The sequence below is a fragment of the Pelophylax lessonae genome (genome assembly GCF_965119305.1).
Source record: "Pelophylax lessonae genome assembly, chromosome: 4".
NCBI lineage: Eukaryota > Metazoa > Chordata > Amphibia > Anura > Ranidae > Pelophylax > Pelophylax lessonae.
In genome coordinates, this window is record NC_138771.1 from 565,846,950 (window position 1) to 565,870,531 (window position 23,582).

Sequence of the window (23,582 nt, forward strand, 5' to 3'; positions counted from 1 at the left end):
ATAGAGAGGGATGAAGTTTATGACTTTTTGTTGCAATTTATGTTTCATTCTTGTTTTTTCAGGTTTTGTTCTCATGTTTCCCAAAGCCTGTGTTTATACAATAAACTCTATGCAGAAAGAGTGTCATGTATCTTCTTCTACACGGTCAATTAAGAAAGAGGAAAGTAAAGTAATAAGTATTGAAGTTACTTTTCAAATGCAGTAACTAGTAAAGTAATCTCATTACAATTTACAGAAGTAACTAGTAACATTTTTTGAGTAACTACCCCAACACTGCCAATAATACACACATATATGATGTAAACATACAATAGTGCACACATATATGATATATACATCCAATAATACACACATATATGATGTATACATCCAATAATACACACATATATGATGTATACATACAATAATACACACATATATGATATATACATCCAATAATGCACACATATATGATGTATACATCCAATAATACACACATATATGATGTATACATCCAATAATACACACATATATGATGTAAACATACAATAATACACACATATATGATGTAAACATCCAATAATACACACATATATGATGTAAACATCCAATAATGCACACATATATGATGTAAACATCCAATAATGCACACATATATGATGTATACATCCAATAATACACACATATATGATGTAAACATCCAATAATGCACACATATATGATGTATACATCCAATAATACACACATATATGATGTAAACATCCAATAATGCACACATATATGATGTATACATCCAATAATACACACATATATGATGTAAACATCCAATAATGCACACATATATGATATATACATCCAATAATGCACACATATATGATATATACATCCAATAATGCACACATATATGATGTATACATCCAATAATACACACATATATGATATATACATCCAATAATGCACACATATATGATGTATACATCCAATAATACACACATATATGATGTATACATCCAATAATGCACACATATATGATATATACATCCAATAATACACACATATATGATATATACATCCAATAATACACACATATATGATATATACATCCAATAATGCACACATATATGATATATACATCCAATAATGCACACATATATGATATATACATCCAATAATACACACATATATGATATATACATCCAATAATGCACACATATATGATATATACATCCAATAATACACACATATATGATGTATACATCCAATAACACACACATATAGGATATATATATATATCCAATGATACACACATATATGATATACACATTCAATAACAGGCACAGGTCCCCAGCACAGTCCAGGCACGTCTGACAACCCTTCCCTGTTGTCCTGACACCCTGCAGCACCCAGTAGGCCCGGGCGTGTCAGTTCTATGGAAGAGGCGGAGCCGGGGAAGGCGGGGCGGGGAGACATTCAGGAAACACCGGAGACTTCACCGGGCCTAGCGGGCCTCATGAGCCCCGGGTGTTATTATTGAGGCGGGGAGCGCTGAGGCCTGTGGGGAGGATGTGGAGCCGGCTGGGCGCCCTCCTGCAGCAGGCGGTGGAGTCGGTGAGTGAGGCCCAGTACTGCCACATCGTCAGCGGAGCCTTACAGCAACCGTATGGCACTACCGGCTGACATGGTCAGAGATAAAGGGCTAGGGCTGAATCTTCCCGGCTCTGGTATATGTGTGTGTGTAATGGAGGAGAACACCTCCATGTTACTTTTATGATAGTCATACTGCACTGGTTTCTATGGGTGATGGCTGGAGATAAGCAATCATCAGTCGCTGGTTGCTATGGGTGATGGCTGGAGATAAGCGCTTATCAGTCGCTGGTTGCTATGGGTGATGGCTGGAGATAAGCACTCATCAGTTGCTGGTTGCTATGGGTGATGGCTGGAGATAAGCACTCATCAGTCGCTTGTTGTTATGGGTGATGGCTGGAGATAAGCACTCACCAGTCACTGGTTGCTATGGGTGATGGCTGGAGATAAGCGCTCATCAGTTGCTGGTTGTTATGGGTGATGGCTGGAGATAAGCGCTCATCAGTCGCTGGTTGCTATGGGTGATGGCTGGAGATAAGCGCTCATCAGTCGCTTGTTGTTATGGGCGATGGCTGGAGATAAGCAATCATCAGTCGCTGGTTGCTATGGGTGATGGCTGGAGATAAGCGCTCATCAGTTGCTGGTTGTTATGGGTGATGGCTGGAGATAAGCGCTCATCAGTCGCTGGTTGCTATGGGTGATGGCTGGAGATAAGCGCTCATCAGTCGCTTGTTGTTATGGGCGATGGCTGGAGATAAGCACTCATCAGTTGCTGGTTGTTATGGGTGATGGCTGGAGATAAGCGCTCATCAGTCGCTGGTTGCTATGGGTGATGGCTGGAGATAAGCACTCATCAGTTGCTGGTTGCTATGGGTGATGGCTGGAGATAAGCGCTCATCAGTCGCTGGTTGTTATGGGTGATGGCTGGAGATAAGCACTCATCAGTTGCTGGTTGCTATGGGTGATGGCTGGAGATAAGCGCTCATCAGTCGCTGGTTGTTATGGGTGATGGCTGGAGATAAGCACTCATCAGTCGCTGGTTGCTATGGGTGAGGGGGGGGTTCCTGACGATTAGCAAACAAGGATCGATGAGTGCTTCTCTCCAGCCATCATTCATTGAACCAAATATTGATGAGTGCCTATGTCCAGCCATTGAAAGCAATTAGACTCTGACCGCTCATACAGCAAATCATGCCGCTCACATGCAATCACTCAAACAGATAATAGCGATTGATCGTCTGCATCCAGTAATGATCATTCACAGGTAATGGCACTATGAGCTCTTATGCAAGCCGCTGCCATTAGCTGTGGGAGCTGTCAGCTTCCCAATTGCTTTCAGGACAGGTAACACCTGAATTGCACAGAAATGCAGCGTCCAGTGTGCTACGATTTTCAGGTTATTCATTTGAATGGATTAAAATCACACCAGAAGTAGTGCATGCATTACTTTTCAAAAACGCACCACAACCAGATCACTGCTGTATCATGCCATCCGGGCAGATAAATGCACTGCGTTTGCGATCTCGGTTTGTGGGTGTTGTTAGGAACACATTGACAACCTTAGCAGATCGCACACCCAGTGCATTTTGAACACAGTGCAGGAAATGCGCACATAATGCCCGCTCTGGTGGTAATGAGCCCCCAAGGGAGCTTTGCCTGCAGGTAATTGTTAGAACCCCCACCCCCCACTGGGTCTCTTGCATGTGAGCTCTAACGGCACCATTCACAAATGTCAATGGGGACTAAAGACTTTGTTCATCATTGTGACCATGATTCATGTAATACCTGTATTTAGCGTGTAACATGAAAACACCTACCCAATCCCCCGCCCCTGAACCCACTCCTCTTACCCCACCTACCTGAATTGTAGGGTGTTTTCCCCAGCAGCGCTTTGGGGATACTTTAATTTATCGATTTACCATGGCTGTGCATGGCTCAGCCCACACACCTGTGTCCTCCATATACAGGGATCTGTGAATGGAAAGACTGCCACCCCAGCAGAGGGAATCAGATCGGGTCTTCGGCAGCCGTGCATGCTGGTTGCCCGGGTCTCCCATCCCACGGGGACAGCCCCTTCATCCCTGAACGCACAGCTGCCTAGACGGGGGGTATCACTCGGGCAGCATTCAGTCCCACCCAGGCGCAGCCTTCTATATACCTTGCCAGTGGGGCTGGACACTTCACCTGTCCTTCAAGGGTGCACTAAAACACCGGAATGCTCCTAGATGGCCCTGTGTGCAAGGTGCCTTATGCTTCCCAGACTACTTTTTACTGCATTAAAATCTTCCTGTTTTCCAGCAGGTTTAGATGCGTCTACATCCATTAAACTATGTTCAATCTAAAAAGATCAACACTAAACAGACGATGAATGCAATTTTTTTTAACCACTTAAGGAGCAGGCCTATTTCTGACACTTGTTGTTTACAAGTTAAAGTCAGTAGTTTTTGCTAGAAAATTACTTAGATCCCCCAAATATATATATATATATTTTTTTTTTAGCAGAGACCCTAGAGAATGAAATGGAGATTGTTGCAATACTTTGTCAGACTGTATTTGCGCAGTCTTACAAACTCAATTTGTTTAGAAAAAAAAATTTTGAATGAAAAAAATAAGAAAACAGTAAAGTTAGCCCAATTTTTTTCTACAATGTGAAAGAGAATATTACGCCGAGTAAATAGATACCCAACATTTCATGCTTCAAAATTGCGCACGCTCGTGGAATGGCGACAAACATTGGTAGTTAAAAATCTCCATTGGCGACGATTTAAAATTTTCTGCAGGTTACAAGTTTAGAGTTACAGAGGAGTTCCAGGGCTAGAATTATTGCTCTCACTCTAATGAACACGGTGATACCTCACATGTGTGGTTTGAACACCGCTTACATATTGTTTATCCCGCTACCGACTGGCTCCAGTAAGTAGGGCAAACGACCGGGAAGCGGTGGGAGGAGGGGGGGCAACTCTGCACCGCTGGGACCACTTTATTGTGAAAGAGGACCACCCGACCCTGTAAGAAAATACCGCAGTTATGGCAGCTATCTGCTGCCATGACACCGGTATTTAACGTCAAATTGCCAGCGTAAAACTGTGGCTGGCGGTCTGGAAGTGGTTAAAGTGGAACTAAACCATCCAATCCTTTTAATCGAAAGATGCTACTGTCTCTGATCTGCAGTTACCATGGTGCTGCACATGCGATCAGTTATGACACCAGACATTTGATGGCTTGACAGTTAGGTTGACAGGTAACATAAGGACACTGGTAACTTTAACAGCGTGCTACGAATGTAACTGTTTTGGAAACGGTAAAGTTGGTGGATTTCATTCTTATAAGTGAACCCTCCGATCATTTTCAGCCAAGGAAGTGCCATCTTGGCCTCTGTTTGATCTTCAACTGCCATGTGTTGCTCAGTTATGACACCAGACAGTTTGATGGTTTGACAGTTTGGTTGATAGCACAAGCAAATGGGACAGATAGCAATCCTGGCATGTAACTGTTTTTTTAAACTGTTCATTTTCAGACTAAAGTTCCACTTTAAGTCCTGTTAGATCACTTCAGGATGGCCCCTTTTGCAAGTATAGCTATGTAAAACTTTAAAAATAAGTGTCTATACTGTTAAAAAAAAACACACACACATGCTCAGCTGCTCTCTATTTTTAGGCACTGCCGAGTGTGTAGCGGCCGACCTGCTGACATCCTTAAAGCGGAATTAAACCCTCCTATCCTTTACAGCCAAGGAAGCTGCTTTAGTTTCATCTGCAACTGCCATGGTGCTGCACATGTGATCAGTTATGACACCAGCCATTGGATGGTTTGACAGTTTGGTTGAGGACAAAAGCAAATGTGACAGTTAGCAACCCAGCATTCCAAGAATGTAACTGTTTTTTGAAACTGTTCAATTGATGGGTGAAGTTCTGCCTTATGATTGACTGCTGCTCAGGGGCTCTGGGTTTCAGCTTAAAGCGGAGTTCCACCCAAAAGTGGAAGTTCCGCTTTAGGTGGTTCTAACCCCCTGACATGCCACATTTGGCATGTCATTTTTTTGGGGGGGGGAGCGGGTACCTAGTTTTGACAGGTACCCGCTCCCACTTCCGCTCGGAGCGCCGCGGCGCCCTGAACGGAAGTTCTCCTCTCCCCCTCCCTCCCTGCAATCTTCTGGGACATGTCAGAGGTTCCAGAAGATTGCCGGCCAATCAAGACGCGCAGCGCGACTCGCGCATGCGCAGTGGGTACCCGGCTGTGAAGCCGCAAACTGTCACAGCCGGGTGCCCACAGCAGTGATGCCGAGGGAAGAGGATCGAGGCTTCGGATGGCCGCATCGCTGGACCGTTGGACAGGTGAGTGAAATGGCTGGAACTCCGCTTTAATGTTAGCCTCCAGCAAGAGGAAACAGGAGCAATGCTGGAGATGTCATGGATAAGGTTCCACTTTAAGTCGATTGGTTTAGTTCCTCTTTAACATTTAGCTTGTAAATGTCTACAAATGTACTTCGAAGACCATAAGATACATTCATATCTGTTTAAAGCGGTAGTATACTCAAAAAAAACAAAAAAGCCTGCAAGACAAAGGCATAATGAGCTAGTATGCATCACATACTAGCTCATTATGAAATGCTTACCTTAGAACGAAGCCTCGACACGGACCCCCGGACACCGCTGTGGGAGCTGACATGATCCCTCGGCGTCTCTTCCGGGTTTTGCGGCTCCGGCGCCGTGAGTGGCCACGATGACGTCACTCCCGCCCATGCGCGCGGGGGATTAACTCTCCGGGAACTTTCCGGCAAGGAACTCTGAAGGTCCCCCCGGACCTTCAGAGCGCATGCCCCGCGAGTGTCAGCGGCCGCATGCAGGGCAAATATCTCCTAAACTGTGCAGGTTTAGGAGATATTAATTGTACCTACAGGTAAGCCTTATTATAGGCTTACCTGTAGGTAAAGGTCACAAAAATCGGTATACTACCGCTTTAAGAATGTTGGGCTTGCAGACCATAATGATCCATTTTTGCTGCCAGTATGCATGTTGCCTCACTGAAAAATTTGAAATCCCAAAAGTACATCTGGAAATTAATGGTTGAAAAATAAATCACTGAGGATTCACAAATTGGTAGCAATATTGGTGTTAGGTTATTTAGAATCTACACACTGATAAAGGTTGAGAGAAGATGTAATAAATATTGACTGGAATATTCTTTGTTCTTCCTCTTTAGCGTGAGCCCTCCCAGGACCTGCTGCAGTCCTTTGTCCAGCACTGGAAAGGGGTGACTCAGTACTACCTAGAGACAACCGGTAAGGAAACCAACACCTCCATCCGGTCAATATGACCTATTCATTGTTCACAAGCATTTATATTGGTCATTTGTTATCTATAAAATCTTTCTTTTGTTTATAGACAGCTCTTGGTTTATTCACTGTCCTCTATGAGATATTCAGTTGGTTTGCACCTAGAAGAAATTGAACTTGTGGAAGTATCTGAATATTGAGGGGTCATTCACATCTGGGATTAGGGCTGGATAGTGGATATCTGTGGCAAGAATCTTAACATTCCTGCAACTGGAATCACATGTGAATGTGGCCAGCAAACTTGTACCAAGCAATGACTGGTTGACCGATGCCACAGTGGACCAACGTGGACATGGGCCTGCCAAGCAGTTACCTGCAGTTAGGAACTGATGATTAGCTCTGGATGCAAGCAGGGTGCGTCCAGGACTGATTATAGGTCTCTAACCACAGATAATCTCTCATGTGAGCAACTGACAGCCTGGTTTTACCTTGTTACAACCCAGTGTGCCAAGGTGAATGATACCTTGTTTTTTCAGCACAGACAACCCAGTGTGCCAAGGGGAATGATACCTTGTTTTTTCAGCACAGATTGGGATTTCATTTAGTAATGCAATTATAAAAAATAAAACTAGTAAAATGTATTATTTTTTTTTATTGAGCAATAAATTTCTTGCCATTACCGAAACCTGCGACTTAAAGAACAACCCAAAATGCATTCTCCTACTCCTGACGATCACAGCGATACTGCATATGTGTACAGTATATTTTTTCTATCAGCAGTGGACACACACAAATGTGGCATTCTACATCACGAGTACAGTTCTGTTTTTTATTTCTTAAATCAAAAAGGTATGACGTGCAGATAAAAATTAAAGCAAGCATCGGCTGAAATTTAACCTCAAGAATTAATGTGAACATTGTTTACAAAAGTGCAACAATGGAGTATGTCAATCATGGCAATTACTCCAGCTACAAGTGACCTCCACTGTAAGTCCCGGATCACACTTGTGCAATGCGGGAAGGCTGCGAATTCGCAGCCTGTTCCTGCATTGCAAACGCACCCCTGGCAGTCCACACTGCCATATGCGATACGCAGGGGGTGTCAATGAAATCTTAACGACACCCCCAGTTTGATCGCATATCGCAGTGCGGTCTGACAGTTTGCACAGGATCGGATCGCACAAGTGTGAACCGCTGTGCGATCTGATCCTGATGCGGCTGGAAAAAAGGGTCATGTGCGAGTTTGGTGCAGATACAATGCGAATTCGGCCATACAAAGTGTATGGCTGAATTTGCATCCGCACCTCCGATCGCATGTAATGAAGGAGCAGTGCGCTCCGAATTACATGCGATCGGCGCACTCACAGAAGTGTGAACCGGCCCTAATACTTTAGGTTATATACACCATTACTGCAAGTACAAAGGGACATGAAAAATAAATAAAAATGTTTAAAACAATTAAAAATTATAGTTTTCTTTAGTTTCCACAATATAAAATAGGCAGCAGCACACAATTGGGCCAAAAACATAGAGCAATCTAGTAAAGAGCACTTTCAACAGCACTAGTAGGCCCTACATTTACAAAAACACATTTTTATGAATGAATGACATGATGGATTTAGTAAAGGAGCAGCAATTTTCAGGCAAAAGCACAGACAACCCAGTGTGCCAAGGTGAATGATACCTTGTTTTTTCAGCACAGATTGGGATTTCATTTAGTAATGTAATTATAAAAAATAAAACTAGCCCAAAATAGTAAAATTTATTAATTTTTTTTAATTTTTTTTTATTGAGCAATACATTTCTTGCCATTACCGAAACCCGCGACTTAAAGAACAACCCAAAATGCATTCTCCTACTCCTGACGATCACAGCGATACTGCATATGTGTACAGTATATTTTTTGTTTATACCCATAGAAGATCCCAGAGAAAATGGTGCACTTTGTGCTTTTTATTTCCTACTGAAAATACAAACCCTAAGAGTCGGTTCACACTGAGGCGACACGACTCCTTACTACTTCGGGGGCGACTTGTGCATTACATTGCACCACGACTTTGGAGCGACTTGCATGGATTTCACATAATGGAAGTCTATGCAAGTCGCTCCGAGGTCGCCCCGAAATAGTACAGGACCCTTTTTCTAAGTCGGAGCGACTTGTGTCGCTCCTATTAGAACGGGTCCTGTAGCGGTCAATGGACCGCGAGGGAGCGCGACTTGTCAGGCTGACAAGTCGCCTAAAAAGTCTGAGACCCCTTTCACATGAACGGTTAGAATTCAGCTTTTAGCTGCGGCAAGAGGAACTTATTTACTGCAGCTGAATGCAGACAATGCATCCCTATGGCCCCATTCACACACTTCGTTTAGCAACGTTTTGATAACATACGGTTTTGTGCATTTAGGAAAAATAAAGTTGACAGCATCCAGGAGCGATGTATTGCAGCTATCTGTATATAAACGCAGTTAATTGCAACACAAAGAAGAAATAAGTAAAGTTTTGCTATACAAAAGGCAATAATTTACTAACGCAGCTAAATGCAGCCACATGTAAAGGCAAGTAATCGCACAAAATCGCAATGTACAAATGTGAGTAATCGTTGTGCCAGGAGTGTTGGAATTTCAAAATAACAAAACTTGCTTTTACCAACGGCAGAATAACCATCCGTGTGAAAGGGGCCTAAATATAAAAGGCTTTTTTTTGTCCTAAATCCTACCTAAAACACACTGACCTTTTGACCAAGCACAATGTTTTTTTTTTTTTTTTCTTCCTTTCATTTCCTCTAGCAAGGATAAAAAGATACAATGTATCTTATTTTTCCATTTAAAAGGATAAGGAGTACATTGGGCGGGCTGTACAGATACTGATCACTGTGACAGCCAGTCACAGGCTATGGTAGTTATCAAAAGCCGAGACCCAGAGCTGTTGGTGACAGCTCAGTCTCACAGGTATGCAGATATGTAGCCCCATGGAAGAAGACCCACCTCTGTGAAGCTGCATACTGTACGTGTGTTCACTGGGAATGGGTTAAAGCGTAACTCCACTTTTTGTGGAAAAAAAACATTCCCCTCTGGGTGATCTATATAACGGTACATTACAGGGATTTTAACAAACTTTGTTGCAGATTCCTACCCTTTGTTATTCTGAAGGAATCATTGTTTGTTCCTCTGTGCTGAGTGGGTCTAATGGGAGTGGTTTCATAATTATCTATTAGCTGTGAAAGCTGCTGGGCTGCATCCCTTTAGACGTGTTCCTATTGGGAGTATCTCACCGAAAATGACATTTTGTTGCAGGGGACATGTAGGAGAGGCATGACAAAATTGGCTAGGGCTGGAAGTGGTTAAAGTGAATATTCAAACAATTTATTGCATATAGAGCTTCAACTGCTTTTAGTAATTCAGTTTTACAGCTCCTGAGTTTGCATAACAGTATAAAATACTAGAGCCTATTAGTTAAAGTGACACTCATTTGCTATGCACATAGCTGTAGTCCCTGCCACTCTGCCTCAATCAGGAACTGTTGTGATTGGGCAAAGCTCCTACATTTTTGGTAGATTTGGTTCTTATTGGCAGCTTCTGCTTCATGCACATTCCTTGTTGTCAGTGAGGCAGCCCATCTTTGTTTATGTCTTTTATTTGTCTACACTTGTATGCAACTTTTCTTTATCTTCTTTTTTCAATGACCTAATCTCTTAGGCTACGTTCACATGTGGGCGTAGCGGATCGCGGGCAGAATCACCGTGATTCTGCCCGCGATCCAGAAATCATTGCAAATCGCAGGACGCCTGTGCGAATCGCGGTAACATCACGCAAACAGAATTGCGGGATGCATGACGCACAAAAAAGGTACAAGAGCTTTTGTTTGTGCGTCATGCGTCCCGCGATTCTGTTTGCGCGATGTTACCACCATTTGGCAGGTGGAAATCGCGGCAACATCGCACAGCGTTTGGGGTGCCATTGCAAATAACGGGCATCGCACAGGCCTCCCGCTATTTGCAATGATTTCCGGAACGCGGGCAGAATCGCGGTGATTCTGCCCGCGATCTGATATGCCCACATGTGAACGTAGCCTTAGGGAAGAAAGTAAACAACTATGGAACACTATCATTTGATAAGTTATACACCCCAGAGACTAACAGGAAAAGGAGACAAATGATTGTCCGATTTTTTTTTTTTTTTTTTTTTTTTTTTCCTCATCGTTTTTACAACAAATCGGTAACCAATGAACAAAAATGTGTACGAAAATATTTTTATTTTTTTTGTTGTTTATAGATTCTGATCATGGGCAGTCTTACTTTTCAAATTTTTCGTGTTTGAAAATCATACGAAAGCGGTACACATTAAATGAAAATCGTTTGTTCTCTTCTCGTAGGAGAAAAATGTTAGCAGTTGTCCCTTCCGGAATTTTTGAACAAAAAGTCAGAATCGGCTGTCTAAAGTTTTGTACACACTATACGAAAATCATACGAAAGTTGCCCGATTTTTTTTTTTTTTTTTTTTTTTTTTTTTTTTTGTTTTGGTGTGTACGAGCCTTAAAGCGGTTGTATCTCCTGCGTAAAAAAAAAAAAAAAAAAAACCCTGCAGGAATCTGGCATAATGTGCTATTATGCATCGCATACTAGCACATTATGAAATACTTACCTTAGAACGAAGCCCCCACACGGTCGCCCAGACACCTCTGAGGGAGCTGACATGTTCCCTCCGATGTCTCTTCCGGATTCAGCAGCTCCGACGCTGTGAGTGGCCAGAGCCGCAATGACATCACTCCCGCACATTCGCGCGGAAGTTCACATTCCAGTAAGGAGCTCTGAAGGTTCAGCAAGATATGCCCGACCTTCAGAGGGCATGCGCCACTGGTGTCAGTGGCTGCATGCAGGGTGAATAACTCCTAAACTGTGCAAGTTTAGGAGATCTTAATTTTACCTTCAGGTAAGCCTTATTATATGCTTACCTGTAGTTAAAAATTAAAAAGCAGACTTTACTACCGCTTTAAGTGCAGTTATGATTTAAACCTACCAGTGTCCATTAAATGGCACAGAATCCATTTTGGGGAGACTAAGGGGTCAATTCAATAAGCTTTACTGCATGCTGTAGGATATCATGTTACTCATTTGCATAGATTCTCACATGCGGTAAATAAAATCCGATTCATTAAAAAAAGATAATAATTTTGCAGTAAACAACGAAAAAAAAATTGTTAGTAAATATCGCAAAAAATCGTGCGGTAATCTGTTAAGTCCAATTCACAAATGAAACAGGAACTAAAAAAAGGTGCGATATTTAACACTACCCTCAGAAAGGGACATTCCACTCACCGAGTGCCTAATTCTACCCACAGAACACCCACAGGAAGGGGTGTAATACAACCCTCAGAGAGGGGTCTAATTCCACCCACAGAAAATTTACACTATTCTATCAGCAGTGGACACACACAAATGTGGCATTATACATCACGAGTACAGTTCTGTTTTTTATTTTTTATTAAATCAAAAAGGTATTTGCAGTGCAAATTAAAGCAAGCATCGGCTGAAATTTAACCTCAAGAATTAATGTGAACATTGTTTACAAAAGTGCAACAATGGAGTATGTCAATCATGACAATTACTCCAGCTACAAGTGACCTCCACTGTAAGGGCTCTTTCACACTTGTAGTCCGTCAAACGGACTCCGCTTTTCTCAGCGGGGGATCGATCCGCCGATTTCCAGCTGAGCAGGAGGATGACAGCTGTGTCTCCGTGCTGTGTGCGGAGACACAGCTGTCAGTTCCCAATGCATCTCTATGGGGGAAATCGGATGGGAACGAACCGTCGGTACGTTCTCATCCGATCTGATCCGCTGGACGGATGGAAAATAGGGTTTCCATTCGTCCGGATTTGATGGGTCGGATGTCAGCGGACATGTCTCCGCTGACATCCGATGCCCCATAGGAATGCATGGGGGGACCGTTCAGATCCGCCAAAAAAACGAACAGGTGGATCTGAACGGTCCGCCTGTGTGAAAGGGGCCTTATACTTTGGGTTATATACACCATTACAACAAGTACAAAGGGACATGAAAAATAAATAAAAATGTTTAAAACAATTAAAAAAATATAGTTTTCTTTAGTTTCCACAATATAAACATAGGCAGCAGCACACAATTGGGCTAAAAACATAGAACAATCTAGTAAAGAGCACTTTCAACAGCTCTAGTAGGCCCTACATTTACAAAACCACATTTTTATGAATGAATGACATGATGGATTTAGTAAAGGAGCAGCAATTTTCAGGCAACAGAGTTCCACAGCTTGGATTACCGAGCATCAGAAGACATTAGAGAAGATAGTTCAAATTTCAATGCCTCCAAATACAGATTACTGTAAAAAATGTTAGATTATTTTTCTTTTGCAAAAAACAATTTTTAAAAAATGTTAAAATGGAAAATATTTTAAGGAAATGACCTTAAACCCCCCTAATCACCGACATGTGCGATAAATTACCACATGAGAAAATGTGTTAGTTACCGAACAATCGCAGAAATACCACATTCTTTATTTAACACTAAATTAACTGATTTGCCGCATGTGTTATTTTACCACATTTTATTTGCCATTATTTAAAGAGGAAGTAAAGTTTCCTCTGTAACTTGTACCTATAGGTAAGCCTCTAATAAGGCTTACCTATAGGTAGTCTAAACCTCTCTTAAACTTGCACCGTTTAGGAGATATTTACTTTGCATGCAGCAAGTGAGAGCACTAGTGCATGCTCTCTGAAGGAATGGCCTCCCATGCCGTTCGTTCAGAGCCCTGTGCCATGAACGGTGGTCCCCGTGTGCCTGTGCTGGAGTGACGTCAGAGGGGTTCTGGCCAATAAAATAAAATAGTCAGAGGACGCTAACCCGAAAGGAACACTGGTAAACATGTTAGCCATGTCAGCGGTGTGCGGGGGCTTCGTTTTAAGGTAAGTATTTCATAATGAGCTGGTATGTAATGCATACTAGCTCATTAAACACAACATATACACACAAGGTGATATTCACCATCCGTGCGCTAATCATGCCAGTCCAAACGTAGCTTGTGTGTCTTCCTTCCAGAACATAGTCTATTAAAGCTAGGTGGCTGCTGCTCCAGTCAACTCCACTGGGTGGCGGAAGAGAACACTGTGCAAAAGATAAACAAAACCAGGCGCACATCCAACCTAGTGTATTATAGTTTTTATTAAAGGAAAATGAATCAATATGAAATGCACTCACATGGTACAGCAAGTACTGGGCATATGTAGGTTCCTCTCCTGCTGTATGGCCTCTTCAGATCCCGCACTGTACCCACTCAGTGTCCCCTGGAAAGCGAAGCTCCCCTCAAGACAAGCGATCCGCCATCAGGATGACCTGAAGAGGGAGGCTACGCCTCCGAAACTTGTTGTCATAGCAACCAGTGCTGGGCCTTAGTTTCCATCCTCCACCACCATCTGCCGGAGGTGTTCCGTCCCCATAGTTATAGGCTTCTGCCTGGATCCTTGTGCGTTGTGCGGGATTTCACGGTGGGGACAGCGGAGTTGGGCGCAGGCGCACTAGGCAGAGACCCTGGAGGGGCAGCGAATCGCTCGTCTTGAGGGGAGCTTCACTTTCCAGGGGACACCGAGTGGGACAGTGCGGGATCTGCCAGAGGTGCAGCGGATCTCTCGTCCTGAAGGGAGCTTCACTTTCCAGGGGACACCGAGTGGGACAGTGCGGGATCTGCCAGAGGTGCAGCGGATTTCTCGTCCTGAAGGGAGCTTCACTTTCCAGGGGACACCGAGTGGGACAGTGTGGGATCTGCCAGAGGTGTAGCAGATCGCTCGTCCTGAGGGGGAGCTTCACTTTCCAAGGGACACCGAGTGGGACATTGCGGGATCTGCCAGAGGTGCAGCGGATCGCTCGTCCTGAGGGGGAGCTTCACTTTCCAAGGGACACCGAGTGGGACAGTGCGGGATCTGCCAGAGGTGCAGCGGATCGCTCGTCCTGAGGGGGAGCTTCACTTTCCAGGGGACACTGAGTGGGTACCGTGCGGGATCTGCCAGAGGTGCAGCGGATCGCTCGTCCTGAGGGGGAGCTTCACTTTCCAGGGGACACTGAGTGGGTACAGTGCGGGACCTGAAGAGGCCATGCAGCAGGAGAGGAACCTACATATTCCCAGTACTTTCTGTACCATGTGAGTGCATTTCATATTGATTCATTTTCCTTTTATAAAAACTATAATACACTAGGTTGGATGTGCACCTGGTTTTGTTTATCTTTTATACTAGCTCATTATGCCTTTTTGTTCTTATTTATTTATTTTTGTAGGTTTAAAACCTCTTAAACTCTTGGGGAATTGGCCCTGATGCAGCTTATATTGTACATTGTGTTTTACTATTGCCTTCATTTTCTCCACAGATGAATCCTGCCAAGCACGTCATACAGATATCCCATGGAGGCTCCGCCAGCTCCTGGACATCCTTGTCTACGAGGAAGGAGAGCTAGCAGCCAGAGAAGGCACAGGGGACGGAGAAAAAAGCGGACCTGCTGATAATACTGGACCATGCATGGAATATCTTTTACAGCACAAGATATTGGAGACACTTTGCACCCTGGCAAAGGCAGAGGTACTCACTATACTAGGTTATCCAAAAATAACTACTACATACATCACTTGTGGTCATATGGAGTTCTTTCACATGTAATGCTGCTTTAGAGTGGTAACTTTCATTACTATAAAAGTGAATCACAAGATTCATGCAAGAATCTGGATATTCAGTACTAGTAAAAATATTTTTGAAAGATTGAGAAAAACGACCTCTGCAGTGCTCTCCTACCCCACAACACACCCCCCATTTGGCATGGGTTAAGGTTAAATTATTTATAACTCTAGGGGGGAATAGAGGAAGAGGTAGTATTACTTACTGTGGTCCCCGCTTTAGCACTGTCCTCTTCGAATACTCCAGGTTGTGGGTGGTCATTCTGTGTCATCATGTACAATGTAGGGCTTGTAGTCCTCATACTATGGGAGGAGAAAAGCAGGTGACCACCATCTGGGAACGCCTTATAGATGAAGGTTCTTGGTACCAGATGGAGGGAGTGTGCCCGAGCGATAAGCTAAGGTAACAATTACACCCCAATCTGTTATCCAGCTGACTGGCCACAATTTTTGCAGATGCTGGTCTGGTTTAACACTGGCTCATTAGATATATCCAGGACTACAACAAAATGGCACCCATCTGCACACTGCCTCGGCATCTAGTGAACTCTTAGTAAAAAATGACTTCAGTTATAAAGTATTATTAGAAGTTTTTTGGAACGCATCTGGAACGCAAACTGGCACCTCCATGATCCAGCTGTTCTTATGGAACTTTAATGTAAGGGACTACTTTATTCAATAAAATACTATACCATGAGTTTCCCCACTTCTCTTGCGGCATACTGAGACCACCACACCAAGGAGACACACAGTGGAATCCTTTACAGCCCTTCCCTATACAGTGGAGCGGACTCCCAGGCAACATCCCCATCCCAATGAGAGGACACAGTTCCTATTGAGGAATACCGGGAGCCACACAAAAGGGACCATTCACCCACACTAGACCCCAAGGGGTCGTCTGGTAAGTGGGCTGCACATTAGGTGACGGATTCCCCACTTTTATCTTGCACCTGGATATGTATTTCCACTGAGCACCAAGCACTTTATAAAATCACTGAGGACTGTTCATGCACTGGATACAATTGTTGCACCAAGCACTTTATAAAAATCACTGAGGACTAATTTATGCATTGCAATAATTGTTGTAAGCACAGTCACTTTATAATTTGAGCACTTTTGGGGTAACCCACTGGGTTTAATCAGACTGTAAAGCAAGTAATGATATTATTTTTATTTATTTATTCATTTATAGTGATTTAATGATTTATATATGAATTTTTAAACATTCAGCACTATACACTAACAATTGAGCGCAGTCTCCACTTCTTTGCATAAAGTATTATTAGCCACAAAGAGCCCCTTCTGGACCCTTGCTGTTTATGGCTTATGTTGCTTTATAACTTTAAATATACCAGCTACATTTGCCTCTACAATTAAACCCTACTGGGGGAAATATGTTAGAAGGGGTTCTCCCATGGGTAGGAGACGGAGATGAAGCCATTTTTTATTAAGAGAAGCTCACTATATGTCTAAACAGTGTATTTTTGGATGTCCTTTTCAAGTATAACACCTTATCATTGAAAGCCTAGCAAGCATTTTTTGTTCTTGTGCCCAGAGTTGGCATTTAAATTATAACTGTGCAGGTTTGCCCATGAATGATCTGCTGTGTATCGGCTTCATTATTAAGCTTTATAAGCCTAAATCTTTTCATTGAGATTTGGGGATCGGAGGTCAACTGAGGTCTGACAGTTTGTCAGGTCAGCTACCTTACCTTTTTCCGATACCCATAAAGTGGCTTTATTTACTTTAACAAAAGAGTTGGTAAAATTTGGCGCAGGTTTCCAGCAGAAGACCTCACACAATTGAATCTTGGTTGCTGTTGTGTCATGCTCAGGTCAGCTTTTGTTGCTTAGTCTAAGTTGGGAGTTGTTAGGTGAGCTGTACGAATGTGTGATAACTACCCTCTTCATCCCTTGGAGGTGGCACATTGTACTTCATGATCAGTGCGACACAAGGGAAATTAAAGCGGTGTTAATCCCAAAACTAAAAATGTATTATTGCAGCTTGCCAGTTCTTTTTCTTTTTTATGCTTTTTTAAACTGGTGATCTGACCAGTAACACTCACTCCTCCTCCTGTAGTAGTGCCTCCAGTCTGGATGAAGGAGCACAGGGGCATCCTTGGACAGTAGCATTGTCAATCTGGGGGAGGGCAGTGATGGGTACACTAACAAATTCAGTGCAAACTCCAGCTCACACTGCAGTCACACAAGCAGTTGCAGCATTAGTTGTTTTTCCTTTTGGGATAAAGGTTTTACATTAATAAATAAAAACTGACCACTCCTGTCAGTGGTAAATGGTTGTTATCATCCCTCTGATACATTTGTAGAAGAGCTTGTTCTTTTGAAAAACAACAGACTTACTGGCTGGATCACCAGATGAAAATAAAAAACGAATGCAGCCGTCACATCTAAGAAATGGTAAGCTGCAATGTAATGTGTTTGTTTTGGAGTTTAATACCCCTTTAAGGCAAAGGTTTTGCTTATTCCCTGTATGTACTGAGTATTATATTTATGCTGCTTCCTCCCTTTTTTTTGGGGGGGATTTATCAAACATTTATACTCCTTTATGACCGATTTTTAGTATGAGGCTTGATGCTGACTACACACTTGGCAAGTTTGTTGGTAATTTTGGGGCTTTACGTTGGCTTTTAATGCAATAATCTGCCACCTTTAGTTTCTGATATGTTTTAGTGTTATCAATTATGTGAAGATATTGGCAAAGGGGCAGTCGTATGACCAGAATTCAGGAGCAGCGTTATGGGACTGGTTGTGAACACCACAAGCGCACCAAGGATCTTTTGAAATAGCGTCCAAAGCTTAAAGTGATCACATCACAGCAATCCTCACAGAATAAGATTGATGTGAAATGATTCCTTCATACTTTAACCTTCTGTCAATACTGGTTCTGATCCGGTATTTGCTGCAGCCATTTTTAAGGAACATGGTGATGGGAATATTGTACTGGATCATGAATACTGGAACCAATGGGAAGTCCACATTGAATATCCGAGCTAAATAAATTGGAAACTAAAATAGGTTTTTTTATGTAGAGAATTGGTGTTTGAAATCACACTTCTGACACTGGTGCCATTAATTGAGATATACTGTATGTGTGTGTGTGTGTGTGTGTGTGTGTATGTGTATGTGTGTATGTATATATATATATATATATATATATATATATATATATATATCTCTTCTATTCCTTGTAGTTGCACAGCCTTACATCTGTCTTCTTTCTTCATTACAGTACCCCCCTGGAATGAGGCAGCAGGTTCTGCTCTTCTTCAGTCGCCTTTTGTCTAAGGTCCAGCGTCCCCTACTGGACTATAATAATGTCCATCGGCCTGTACAGGTGAGTAGCAAAAGCATACTAATTAAAAATGTATTTTTTGTAATTATCTAAGCTAGTTTGTTAGAATATTTAGGGTACAGAAAATCTTTGATAGTTCCTGTCTTGCAACACCTCCTACTTTATTCTCCCAGCTAATGAGTATCCATAACAACAATAAAGTGGAACTTCAACAAAAAATTAAAGTTCCTCTCATTGTCTTCCTTCCCTTAGTCTATAACTAAAATGCAGATTTAATACATTGCCTTGGTGGGAGTTATGTCAGCCCGACTGTGAAACATCAGGTAGCCACATCCAAGATGGTGGCACTGGGGAAGACATCGCTGGACTGGATGAGCGAATAAATACCTGTTTGTTAACAGTACAGTAAAACCTTGGTTTGAGAGTAACTTGGTTTAAGAGCGCTTTGCAAGACAAGCAAAATTTTCAAATAAATTTTGACTTGGTTTACAAGCGATGTCTTGATATACAAGTAGCTTCAAGTCACAGCTGAGTATAAAAGAGAAGAGAGGCGCCTCTAAGTGTAGCAATATGGTTACATTTAATGAAGGTACAACATTTAGCAACTCACATGGTTGATGATTGGAAAAGGCACATGCAGGCATCCAGGCTAAAGCTGTCCACATAGACCATCCTCTGCACCACCATCTACGTCATCCCTTCCATGCTGCCCCTCGCTTTTAGATCGCTTTACTGCAGTGGTCTTCCCGGTCAGGATTACAGACTGGCAGCCGGCGGTGCAGAAGATAGTCCATGTGGACAGCTTTACCCCGGATGCCTGCATACTTAGATGTGCCTGTTTTATTCATCAACCATGTGAGTTGCTAAATGTTGTACCTTCATTAAATGGAACCATATTGCTACACTTAGAGGCGCCTTTCTTCTCTTTGATACTCTGTAGCTCCTACTGGATTTTGCTTCTTATCCCCTTGTGGAAGCGGCTATTTGTGGATGGACATTTTATGGTTATATAACCTATCGCAATGCTATAATCTTTTTATATGGACTATAAACTGAAGGACTTATGAATAAATGGTTGTGGAACGAATCATCTGAGTTTCCATTATTTCTTATGGGGAAATTTGCTTTGATATAAGAGTGCTTTGGATTACAAGCATGCTTCCGGAACGAATTATGCTCGCAATCCAAGGTTTTACTGTATTTGCAGCTGCTGACTCTTATGAAATTGCATATACCGTATAATGCAGTCTGTCAATAGCATTAACAAATAAGGTTTTTTTGTTTTGTTTTTTTCTTAGTAATGTAATGATTTTTTTTCCAACTTCTTTTAAGTGGTCAAGCTTTCCAGTAAAAGTGGCAGTTAAAGCGCAGTTCCACCCAAAAGTGGAACTTCCGATTTATGTAGTCCTAACCCCCTGACATGCCATATTTGGCATGTCATTTTTTTTTGGGGGGGGGGGGAGCCCCGAGCGTAAGTTCTCCTCTCCCCCTCCCTCCCTGCAATCTTCTGGGATATGTCAGAGGTCCCAGAAGATTGCCGGCCAATCAAAACGCGCAGCGCAACTCACGCATGCACAGTGCGTACCCGGCTGTGAAGCCGCAAGCTGTCACAGCCAGGTGCCCACACCAGTGATGCCGGCGCCGCTGAGACCAGAGGGAGAGGATCGAGGATCGCTGGACCGTGGCACAGGTGAGTGTGTGTTTATTAAGTCAGCAGCTACACTTTTTGTAGCTGCTGACTTTTAATAAACACAGAAAAGCCTGGAACACCGCTTTAAAGAAGATGGAGCAAACCATATAACACTGCCTAGGGTGCTTACAACAGTCGGCTTTTATTTTATGGTTTAACCTTTTTTTTAAATACAAAAATAACCCTACTACTGTAACTACTTGAGATGGGTCAGGCTTTAATTTTTGTCCCTTACTTAATCCGGAGATCCATTCAAAAGGGGAAGCTCTGCTTCTCTGACTCCACCCCCCCCCCCCACATTTTGCCATGGCGAACCCAGCCGGAAGTTTAGCCCCCTCCTCCTTCCTCCACCGCCGGGCCATTCACAAAGCACAGCACACTTTGCGCATGCGCAGTAGGGAACCGACTGTGCATTTGCATTTTTAATGAGTGAAATAAGTATTTGATCCTCTATCAATCAGCAAGATTTATGGCTCCCAGGTGTCTTCTTCTATACAGGTAACGAGCTGAGATTAGGAGCACTCTCTTAAAGGGAGTACTTCTAATCTCAGCTCGTTACCTGTATAAAAGACACCTGTCCATAGAAGCAATCAATCAGATTCCAAACTCTCCACCATGGTCAAGATCAAAGAGCTGACCAAGGATGTCAGAGACAAGATTGTAGACCTACACAAGGCTGGAATGGGCTACAAGACCATTGCCAAGCAGCTTGGTGAGAGGGAGACAACAATTGGTGTGATTATTCGCAAATGGAAGAAACCCAAAATAACTGTCAGTCTTCCTTGGTCTGGGGCTCCATGCAAGATCTCACCTCGTGGAGTTTCAATAATCATGAGAACGGTGAGGAATCAGCCCAGAACTACATGGGAAAATCTTGTCAATGATCTCAAGGCAGCTGGGACCATAATCACCAAGAAAACAATTGGTAACGCACTATGCCGTGAAGGACTGAAATCCTGCAGTGCCCGCAAGATTCCCACTGCTCAAGAAAGCACATGTGCAGGCCCATATGAAGTTTGCTAATTAACATCTGAATGATTCACAGGAGAACTGGGTGAAAGTGTTGTGGTCAGATGAGAGCAAAACCAAGCTCTTTGGCATCAACCTTAACTCGCTGTGTTTGGAGGAGGAGGAATGCTGCCTATGACTCCAAGAACACCATCCCCACCATCACACATGAAGGTGGAAACATTATGCTTTGGGGTGTTTTTCTTCTAAGGGGAAAGGACAACTTCACTGCATCAAAGGGACGATGGATGGGGCCATCTACTAATAAATCTTGGGTCAGAACCCCCTTCCCTCAGCCAGGGCAGTGAAAATGGGTCGTGGATGGGTATTCCAGCGTGACAATGACACAAAACACACGGCCAAGGCAACAAAGGAGTGGCTCAAGAAAAAGCACATTAAGGTCCTGGAATGGCCTAGCCAGTCTCCAGACCCTAAACCTATAGAAAATTTGTGGAGGGAGCTGAAGGTTAGAGTTGCCATACGTCAGCCTTGAAACCTTAATGACTTGGAGAGGATCTGCGAGGAGGAGTAAGACAAAATCCCTCCTGAGATGTGTGCAAATCTGGTGGCCTACTACAAGAAACGTCTGACCTCTGTGATCGCCAATAAGGGTTTTGCCACCAAGTACTAAGTCATGTTTTGCGAAGGGGTCAAATACTTATTTCACTCATGTAGCATTGCCCCTTAGGGGACTGCTGGATATAACACTTTCTGGATTCAATATCCAAGAAAAGAAAGACTCGTTGCTCCAGGTGAGAAAAAGGAAGCTAACGGGGGGCCCGCCTCGGCTCGCCTCCACATACAATAATAAGAAAAGAATTGGCCGCAGTCCAAGCTGCATCCAGATTCGGTTTATTGGACGAACATCCCAAGTGTTACAACAGTGTACAGGTAGACTCATTTCACACACAAACAGGTGTGCTAATGAATAAGCACACCTGTTAGTGTGTGAAAAGCGTCTACCTGTACACTGTTGTAACACTTGGGATGTTCGTCCAATAAACCGAATCTGGATGCAGCTTGGACTGCGGCCAATTCTTTTCTTATTAAACTTTCTGGATTCCCGGGGTTACCCTTAGCAACTGATAGCAGAAAATTAGTACTTTTAGTCCTTGGCTCAGTCAATGATCAATCCAGGGGATTTTGTTTTTGTGTTTTTATTGAGAACTTGGATAGGAGACGGGATGAGTGGGATACTCCAACTATTAACTATTCACAGTAGTGAGGACAACTGACTTTAGAGTGTGGCAAGGCCCCTGCTTCACTCTGCCACTAAGGTGAAGGTATTTTAAGTGTTCCTGCTTGAAACTCTCTTCAGGGCTTTAAACTTGGCACCCTCTTTCACTCTCTCTCTGTGTGCTGGCACCCGTCCACTGACGCTACACTCCGGAGTGGTCCCCTTCCCGGGCAGACCCCTGGGCAAGTTCCTCTGTACTCACGGACACCGTTTTTCCAGATTTACTTCAGCCCCAACTCCTTCAGTCAGCATCTCCAGGACCTCTGGGTTCAGCCACACTGTCTGGTTCACCAAGCCGACTGCCTGTGACCACCATCCATAACTACAGAAGGAGAGACAGCCGTCACCCTCCTTCTGGGACTTGGCTTCCTGCCTTAAGACCCCCTGCCTCATGTGCTCTTGGCTTTTATACCCTATCCCATGATGCACCTCTCTCTCTGTGCCAACCCACTGGGACAGTACAAAAGCCTGTGTATCATTGGCCAGGTTTCTCACAGCATCCAACGTGTCTCCCAATTGGATCTCCCTGAGACCAGATGAATACACACTGAGCACAATGAGCAGGCCTAACTATCGATCAGGCTCCACTGATAAGCAGACAGAGCAAACTTTTCTCCCTACCTAGCACCTATCTAGGAGGGTGCTACACTCATTCAAATGCAAATCAATTTATAACTTTTTTTAAATTAGTTTTTCTGGATATTTTTGCTCCTTTTCTGTCTCTCACTGTTAGGCTCCATGTACACGGGACGCTGGACGTTTGGGCGTTTTTTTCAGAAGCCCCTGAACCCATCTACATTTTCTTATC

The 23,582-nt window shown here is 43.3% G+C and overlaps 1 protein-coding gene across 1 annotated transcript in view; it reads left to right on the top strand.

The window, feature by feature from the left end:
* The first annotated feature begins 1,404 nt into the window (after window positions 1-1,404).
* FHIP2B (FHF complex subunit HOOK interacting protein 2B) overlaps window positions 1,405-23,582 on the top strand; it is a 49,379-nt gene continuing 27,201 nt past the window's right edge. The window contains exons 1-4 of the mRNA XM_082255214.1: window positions 1,405-1,587; window positions 6,766-6,844; window positions 15,227-15,435; window positions 18,777-18,881. Of these exons, the coding sequence (XP_082111340.1) occupies window positions 1,543-1,587; window positions 6,766-6,844; window positions 15,227-15,435; window positions 18,777-18,881 (438 nt within the window). The 5' untranslated portion in view covers window positions 1,405-1,542. The remainder of the gene's footprint in view (window positions 1,588-6,765; window positions 6,845-15,226; window positions 15,436-18,776; window positions 18,882-23,582) is intronic.